Source organism: Papilio xuthus, unplaced genomic scaffold (genome assembly GCF_000836235.2).
Source record: "Papilio xuthus unplaced genomic scaffold, Pxut_1.1 DF828780.1, whole genome shotgun sequence".
Taxonomy (NCBI): domain Eukaryota; kingdom Metazoa; phylum Arthropoda; class Insecta; order Lepidoptera; family Papilionidae; genus Papilio; species Papilio xuthus.
The window spans coordinates 1,486,440-1,496,299 of record NW_013529869.1 but is presented as its reverse complement, the minus strand read 5'-3'; the positions used below and the strand labels follow the sequence as shown (position 1 = coordinate 1,496,299).

Here is a 9,860-nt window from a genome sequence, read left to right as displayed (position 1 = left end):
ATGATATCTCCAAGAGTTCCAATTCATCTCATGGAAGTATTTCACTCATAATTTAACACACCGCAACTTTTCAGCTTATTTAATTACGATAATACATTATTCCAGCTTGCGGTACGAACGCACTCGACCTAATTGACCATAACACGTATCGTCAATATTTGCACAGATCGGTCTTAATTAACTGTCTACATGCACACTACTTCGAAACCCTCTATTGCTATATATTACGTCGCATCACGTTTTTTTCTTCGTATATTACAGACTTATAATCAATTTAAAAGTCACTCAAAATAATTAAGATAACCACTTACGTTGATTATTTTAATCTCTAATTGTGGGATTAGTAAGGGAAAAATTGATATAGAATTTTAAAGGGATTATATTGTTTTTATAAGGAAAAACAAATGAAAAGAAAACGGAAAGTTTGTGTGTTAAAAACATCGATTAAGAAAATAGCAAATACTTAACATGAACATTTTGAACTACAAACATTTGCTAACTGTTCTTAGTGCGAATTGTGTTACTTTTAAAATTATGATGGCAAAGGAATTTTGAAATAAAAAAACCCTTTGATCTTAGAAAACACAGGATCTATAGAGTGTAGCCAATTAGCGGAATGTGTATGCAAAATTCGACTCATAAGGGCTTATGAGATAAGGATGAATATTCGTTTGATACAAATCCTTAATTACTGCAAAATGTAAGCGAAAATTCGTTATACGAAACATGAAAGTATAATTTAATTGCTATATTTTCTTTATAAAATCACGAATTTGTTCTTATTAAGAAGAAATTCCAGCAAAAATAATGATTTTTAAAAGGCAAAAATTATAAATATAATAGATGAACTGTTTAACTATTTAGGTAGGCAAGTAAAAATACGAGCAAATCTACTCTTCTTTGATAGCTTACAAAACAAATGACAGGTGATATATAAAGCCGAGTACCTTCTGTTCTATTCATGAACGTAATCTACGTAATTAAAATTAATTATGCACTATCAAGCGACCCTTGCGAACAACTGCTGAAACGACTAAAGAATTTTTCTCCTTTTTAACAAAGCCCTTTCCGTCGGTGCCACGCACCTATTGTTAACAGGATAAAATAATAAGGAATACAAAGGATGATTCTTTTTTTCTTTTTATACAAAGTAAATCCAGCTTTTACTAAGCGATGTCACTGACACCAAACGCATTGTCTAATGATACCTACCTACACTTACAGGTCATTGAATGTATATGATAAATAAATTTAAATTACAAATACTTTATGTACGTTTTAATGTATTTTGTTAGTAACTAGAAAGTGTTCAATATTTATTATTTAATAAATGTAAAAATATTTTTATATACTTTAAAATTACAAATCATCAGCAACCTGCCCTTACCCTACGGATGGTCGGCACAGTATGCACTCCTCCATACATATCTATCAGCCGTATATCTGAATTTACCCCCTTCCAACGCGTTTCGTCTTTCACTCAATCATTCCATACTTTCAATGGTCTTGCTTAACCTTTGTAGCCATCCACATTCATTACTAGTTTATATTATATCATTATCTTACTTTAAAATTGCAGATATATGTTATAATTGACTAAGAAATATAAAGTTAGAATAGATGAATTAATAATTAATATTATTTAATTATAATTAATTAATTCCTATATACTTTAAATTATTTTTAGGTATTTTAAAGTTTGAGTAAATACTTGTAGTGTCAGAGAGTTTCAAGGCCTTTAAGGAAGGATAATTTTGTGATTAATTATATTAGTTGCTCCAACGAGAGAAAATTATTAAACTAACAACTTAATTAACGGAATATTCCAAAGGAAAAAGGAATCAAATAAGCTATAATTGATTCAGCAATTATAAAGTCAAAGTAGGGCTGTAAACTAACTTCTATAAACATAAAGTTTCTCGTAGTTAGAAAATAGCGTAAATAGAAAATTTATTTTAAAGCTCCTTTAAGTATCATTAAAATGTCGCGTACAGCAAAGCTGATAAACAAACTTGACATATTTCAACCGAGGAGTAGAAAACTTTCTTCACAACATTTTTAAACAACCTTCACTTGCTTATGAAGATTTCTGCCGCTGAGGAAATTTAATTTTTGACACGAAAGCTTTTACATAATAATTACATTTCAATTCATTATATTTATCTGTTTTTATGAAAAAAATTTAAAATAATTTCAATCTATTATTTTTAAGGGTTTTAAAAATAAAATATCTTTCTCAAGTATCTTTTCCTGAAAAGTATTGCTTGCTTTTTTGCTTCTTTAATTGCTTCTTTAACAACGTCGACAGCCATTGCATGGATAGTGAAGTACTAGGACATCATAAGAGATAATGTGTGGATTATTTTATTTCTGTATCTATCATTTAGGAGACGAAGGCCCAAATAAATTCCTCTTCCAATATGTTTATACTCTTGTAATTATTCCAGACATCTGCTATTTGTGCCGCAACGATTCGATTCAATTTTTCTTTTTCAATTCAACATATGTAAATGGGTAGCAATGGTAATTCAACATCAGATAAATTCTTGCCTTATTAAACAACATAACTCATACCAGTAACCCAGAGGGGTATACAGAGACCACAGACTTTCATTTAGCAGGTCCTGATACCTTTCTCTTCTATAATGTTTCATAGACATATTGTTACTTTCTGTTATATAACAAATTATTATAAAATTCTAGTCAAGTTTCAGTGCAACAGATAATATTGATAATTTTTATGAGGTCAGTGACATTTAACTTGATAATGATATCGGCGACTCTAGTCTTATCGCATTTTGAACGAGACTCGTGTTGCAGCCGAAAAAAAATAATACGATAAAAATGAAATATTCATCATATAGATTAAATTTAATTAAAATACCTAAATTTCTTATTAAATAAAATAAATTAATAAATATGATTTAAATATCTGTGAGTTTACGTTCGATCAAATTATTGTGTAAATGAAAAAAAAATAATTGTGATATTTATATCACAATTTTTTTTTTTACGATTATTTATAATCGTCTATATTTATTTGGAGTTATAAGGATATAAACTACGAATAAAAACAATGTTTAATAATTTACATTATTTCAAGACGAAGGCTTAAATAGCAGTAATAAATTTCGCCTTATACCAGGTGACGCTTTTAAGCTTTCAAAACTGTGTGCATGTTGAACAGTTATAATGCTTCACGTTCAAGAGAAACGTTAATATTAATTGTTTCTACAAATAATATTTAAGTCATATAACTATACAAATAAGAACCGAAAAACTTGTGACGCGGAAAAATCTGTTTAGCATTTTAAGAAGCCTTAAAAATAACTCACATACATATATTAAAATATACGTAAATATATTTGTAAGCAAATTACTTCCTGCCATTTGGAAATAAGAAATAAATTCCAGCTTGATACCTTCACGCGTTTTTGAGAAAAAGGGTCTTGACAGACAGACGGACGGACAACAAAGTGATCCTATAAGGGTTTCGTTTTTTTCCTATAAGGTACGGAATCCTAAAAACGCAGTAATACACACAAGCTTGAAAGAAAAATAATAACAACTCTTTTATACAAGGATGGTAAGGTTTTAGAGAAATAAATCACTATTCCACCCGTGTGGTGCATTAATGGAGACGGATGTTTATTTAACGCTGTCGTCCATTAACAACCTCAGGAATAAATGGCCAGTATCCACTGGATTAAGCTTTAAATACGAGCATTTTTGACACTATTGAACTTAAAGTAAAGATGAACAAGGATGATAAAACAGAACTACAAGGTCTACAAAAGATCCTGGTGGAGGAGAACGATGGCTGGATATAAAAATGATGGTCACATGTTCAAGATGAAATGTAACAGCAGACGATTAAGCAAAACTAGTAACATTTTGAAATTGAAAATCTTTTCTTTCTTTGGGAATCCAGTTGCAACATATCATTTTAATTAATATGTTAATTATGTTTCTAGTACCAATAAAGCTTAAGCTAATTGTATTTCTGATACGAATCTAAATTGAAAATTTTCCCTCAAACTTGAAAACTAATCAGAAAGTTGAACTTTCAAATTCACACAAAGTATTTCAATATTCATTGGCTCGTATCGAAGGCGAGAGAAGCACCCGAGTTCCTAAACATACATTATTTTGCCTCGATAATAAGACCCAGAACAAATCTACACACGCTCAAGAACAGTCAATGTGTATCTTTAACTCAATTTAAACTTTTTGTATTATCAATAAGGGAGAAAACATTTTGAACGCTCATTTGGGAGTCTTATGATAGCTTAAGACGCTACAATACTGTCGCATCTAAATAAGTACATTTTTTAAACCTGTAATAAATTTAAGCTATACTAATTTTTAATTCATCAATTGAATTTGACGGAGGAGATAGGCAACGCATATTTAATTGCGGATATCCATAGACATTCCGGTGGCTTTACTATCTAAGGGACTTTTAATAGTAAAAAGCTAAACAAAAACATTTACTAGAGGAAATACACATATAACAAATTCTGAGCATGTACACAATTCTATGAAGTGATAATAGTTAATTAACGAGAACAATATCCGCTGAAATGATAAATGAACAGCTCGTGACAGAAAGTCGGGGAATTATTTCTTACGACTTTTATAATTTGTTGATAAACGTATTATTTTTATCCCGACTGTTTTGTGTATGTAGGTTTGTATTTAGTATGTGTTTCCATTCGTTGATTTTTTTTAATTCATTATTTTTTTTATAAATTTACTCCAAGAAATTCAACGGTTTTATAGCGAGAGCAAAAATCCTACTTAATTATAGGCGTTATTTATTTAATCATTCGTCATCAGCTCACTATACGTCCCCACCGAGGGGCTCAGAGCCTACCCTAAGTTAGGGGTGACTTATTATAGGCGTAATTAAAAATAATTAATTTCAATTCCAATAATTTAAACTTCAATGCTACAATAACGCCAATACGCGCAATATCAATAAATTAACCAAAAGACTATCGCTTTTACATCTGAAAGAATTTTATTTCATTCTTTTTAATTAATGGCGATTTTGAGTACGATAAGGAAAACCTTTTTCCATTTCCATTTGTATCCCATAGCTTCAAATTTACCTGACCCTCCCCATTGGACCCTACGCCCAAATTACGGAAAATATTACAGCTCCGAAAGATTGGATCCAATTACACCCTTAACTCTTGTTATTCATTCGAGTATTGTTAATTTAAAAAAGGTACAATAGTAATCCACTTTTTCAATATTTCTATTGGGACAAAAATGTAATTTTATAAGAATCTATCTATACAATAAATAATGAAGTGTCTGTATGTAATATCGTATTTCGCGACCGTGATGTTTTTGCATTGCTTATAAGGAACATCGATTTTTTTATAATAAATTCCTGTCTGTGTTTGTACCAAGTAATCTCCGAAAGACTGGATCGATTTTCATGGGACTTTTACTGGAATGTAGCTGGTGTATGCGGGAGTAACTTAGGCATATCTTTTTAAAACCTTTGTAGCATTTACGGATAAAGAAGCGAAAGGGAAAAAGGTTAAAAAGTATTAGTATGTTATAAATTGTAAAATCTGTTTTGCAAATTCCGCGAAGTATTATTAGTAATAACAATTTAATAAGATAATACCAACGTTCGAGATCACGACAGCATTGCTTAAGGTAAACATGCACTGGGGTTATCTGCGCATATTCATATAATTACTTGACAATGCTTTCATCCAACATTCCATCTCCCACCATCACATACTCAGTACGACCGAGACATCTTACAATCAAGTAAGTAAAAAATATTCAATAATTAAATGTATCGAAAAGTGACGTTAATTTTTCCTTGCAGACTTTAAAATAATTAATAACATTAAATTAATTTAACTGTCTTTACACATGATAGTCATATTTTCTTCGATATTCGATTTAACTAAACAACATCAGAATTTATATCACAACTATCTGTCACCGCTGACTCTGTCCGTGCGGAATTAAAAAAGAAGCCTAATAAGTAGCCTATGTGTTCTTCCAGACTATATTTTACGTTCTAAATTTAAGTAAATTTCCTTAAGATCCGTTGAGCCGTTCCGGAGATACCTTCTAACAAACATTCATCCATCTATCCATCTAAATGTTCGCATTTATAATATTTGTGAAAGTAAGATATGCAATCTTACTTTCACAAATATTTTTTCTTTACTGATATTTCGAATACAAGATAAATAAATGTTTACTGGTGGATAGAAATCGGCTGTCTTGTTACACAATTGTTGTCGAACGTCCCTAGATGTCGTCGTCGGCACAAGACATATTATAGCTCGTTTTCCGTTCAGTTGATCCGTGTTGGGATTTACAATTCCCTTGTTAATATTATCTATTTGACATATGGAATTTAATACGAAATAGATATTTAGAAATATAATATTGTATTCTAATTGCACTTTGGGAATTATTATTGTAAGATATATTATGTTATAAATTAATCCAAATAGAACCTTTGTTAAATTAATAGTTAATACAATTTCAAATTTATAATGCACATTACGATATAATAGATATTAGTACAAAAATATGTTTCTGAACGTGGTATCGTCTTCATGAAAAGATTATTTTTAATTTTTTTATTATTCTTCATTGTACAGTCAGAGAAAAAAATCTTTTACAAAGTATTTACGTACACACTGCAATATATTTTTTACTCTACGGCCACCATAAATCTATATAAAGTACTTTGTCGTGTACTCATAAATTCGACCGACATTCGTTTGGAACGGCGTCCCCTGACGACACCGTCATTCACTTTTACAACGGATACATTTCTTCGTCTTATTTTATCATCGTTTGTCTTTTCTATATGTCCAAATATGCCATTAAAATGCAATACTTGAAAAATCCTTTATCTTTCTGTCTGTCAATTACGAAATATTGTTAGCGGCATAAGGATAAATTATTTATTCTGATTTAAGATATTACTAAACGGCTAAACGTATGTTGGTCGTTTATAATCAGATTTTCTGAGAACTACGTTTCTAATTTAAATTACAATGTAAGTAAAATAATTAGGAACACAGTAATTTTCAGTATGAAAGCTACGTTAGTTCTGGTTTTGCTGGCGTGCGTGTTGGCGCTGGCTTACGGCGACCTAGTGTGCGGGACTAACTACTGCAAACAGCACCCATGCACCACTCGCCTGGCGTCTACCAGCTGCCGCTCGCCATCCCTCTACCGCCCCAACCACGCCGGCAAGTGCGCATGCTGTCCCGCCTGTGTTACCTTACTAGGTACGTATACTTTGATTTAAAAGAAACTTTCGCACTCAGAGATGAACTTAGGAAAGTATTCGCTTAGTGTAGATATCTCATAATAATTCTACACTAAGGGGCAGGTAATCCCTTAACAAATTTACTTTATTTAATGAGAACTACAATGTGTTAACAGTTCTTAATAATGTTAATTATATTTATTCGTAAACTAATTAAGTTAATCTGTTTACCACTGCACACAATAATAATCTCTCTGACAGTAAGGGTTATCGGTTCACGACCGTTTCCAAGACATTGGTCACATTATATGGAAACTTTAGTTGCTCCTTAAAGTTTATTATGACGTAGTTAATTCAAATACAATTCAAGTTGTCATATTAACGCAATTTATAATCAAACAAGCACAACTTAGTTAAACTTAGTTTGCAAACAATATTTAGAAATACATAAATATGCGTGGTTGACTATGGCCTAATCACCCTTAACTTAGGGTAGGCTCCGAGCCCCTCAGTGGGGACGTATAGTGAGCTGATGATGATGATGATCATATAAATAGTTTCATTAAGTTAATACAAGTAAAATAAACTTTCTGGAAAATAACTTATAAATTTATATAATACGTAGTCTAGGTTATAATTTAACGTTTCCGTTGGTGAAATGACACGTGTCCAGTAGTAGATATTACAATTAACTAAGAACAAAATTACGAATTCATTTTATAATGATTTCAGGTGAGGGCGCTGCATGCAAGACTTACAGCAAGGAGCTGGGAGAGACGCCCTCAGCCGTCTGCCGCGAGCCGCTCAAATGCTTGACCGGTGTCTGCACCAAAGTTACTCCTCGCCGTTAACTGAATACAAAAACAAACCTATGTTAAGCTCCAAATAAAAATAAAAAACAAAATAAAAAATTTCGTCTTTAAAAAGCGCAGTATGCACGTATGTATGTAAATTCTTAATTATAAACAATAGTTAACACAGTATGGCTTTTAATTTAACAAGTTTCCTGGCTTAATTGTACACCAGAGTTAGCATCACATTCCACTCTTTGTGGTAGACGAATTTTATTCTTTTACCGTACATATTTTGTTACATTTAAATTTAAATTCGGCATCCGGTCGTGAAATCTTGTTTATTTATTCGCAAAGTGTAGTGTATACTGTATAAAGTCGCTTCATGATCGCGAGCAAGCAAATAGGTCAGTAGCATTTCATCTCGTTTGATGTTTAGTATTCCGAACACGGAACAAGTATTGATGCTGTATTCAACTGCAGCCGGTATCAACAAACAAGCCAAATTGACCTCTTTAATATATTGCATACATTCAAAATTTTAGTAGTTCATAATTTAAGTATATTTCGTACAAAGAACGGAATCCAGTAAGTTAGTAAGCAATCTTAAGTGTTAATTAATACATAAACTTTGGCAATCTACTACTCAAATATTACAAGACTGTAGCTGACTTATTCTCATGGCTTTGATATTCAAGGAAATAGCCCGAAATGTACTCACATTTAATTTTGGTACATAAATATATATCTTCCATCGCACAATGTTTATTACTTATTATACCTTGAAAAAATAAGCTTTTTTTAGTCTTAACTGCCAGTATGTGACATAACTTGAAGAAATAAAAAAGTTATCTTTATTCTACTTCGCGGTCATATGAGCAATGAAACGAGTTACAACTTCAAGTAGCTATGGTTGGAATAAAAATGTATGAATACATAATGAAGTTATTAAATCCAAAGTAATCCTTGGTGATAGCAAAGTTATGTTTTTATTCAATATCCGTTTAGTTTTTTAACGATGGACATCGGAACGTAGTGAGGCACGTCCTTTACTCAGGAGTCGCAGGCGGCGGCGCGAGAATAATAAAAGCTCATAAACATTTTATGCTTTCACTGTTTATACCTCCTGTAGCTCCCTCTACAGCCTTAGGAAGTAAAACTGCAAGGTAAATATCCCATCATCTGCTCTACTACGGCTTTACTGTTAAATTATACGATTTCATATTTATTAGAAATTTAGAATTAGAATAAAGAGAAATACCTTAATAACATCGATTATAAATGCGGCAAATAGGTCGTAAAAGTGTGTATTAGAATATCTCACATTCTTTATCTATTTAATGTTTTTAGGGTTCCGAACCTCATAGGAAAAAAACGGAACCCTAATACGATCACTTTGTTGTCCGTCCGTCTCTCTGTCAAGACTCTTTTTCTCAAAAACGCGTGAAGGGATCAAGCTGATATTTATTTTGATTGAGCTGCTGATGTTTTAACACAAATAATACAAACTAAAGTAAGTAATCGTTTCTAATCAACACTCGTTTAAACTGTCGAGCTTTTCATTTAAATTCAGGTATGTAATTAAAATAATTACATTCGATCAAAAGCGAAAACGTCCTCCCACAGGTTCGCATCAATCAAATTTTCCCAATACATTCTACCTTCCAATAGATTGATAATATGAAATGAAATTGATGCTATATTTAACCTGCAATCTGTTACAAAAATGGATATAAATCTATTGAGATGAATGATGAGGTTTTTGACCTATGAGTTTGTTATAAAAAGTTTTTATATTTAAT

At 31.4% G+C, this 9,860-nt stretch overlaps 1 protein-coding gene across 3 annotated transcripts; it reads left to right on the top strand.

Annotated features, from left to right (window-relative positions):
- The first annotated feature begins 5,708 nt into the window (after positions 1–5,708).
- CP8 (cationic peptide CP8) lies at positions 5,709–8,817 on the top strand. 3 transcript variants are annotated; one of them, XM_013326999.1, is made up of 3 exons: positions 5,709–5,793; positions 7,077–7,286; positions 8,000–8,817. In XM_013326999.1, the coding sequence occupies exons 2-3, from the start codon at positions 7,088–7,090 to the stop codon at positions 8,116–8,118; spliced, it is 318 nt and encodes a 105-aa protein (XP_013182453.1). In that variant the 5' UTR covers positions 5,709–5,793; positions 7,077–7,087; the 3' UTR covers positions 8,119–8,817.
- The last annotated feature ends 1,043 nt before the right edge of the window (positions 8,818–9,860 follow it).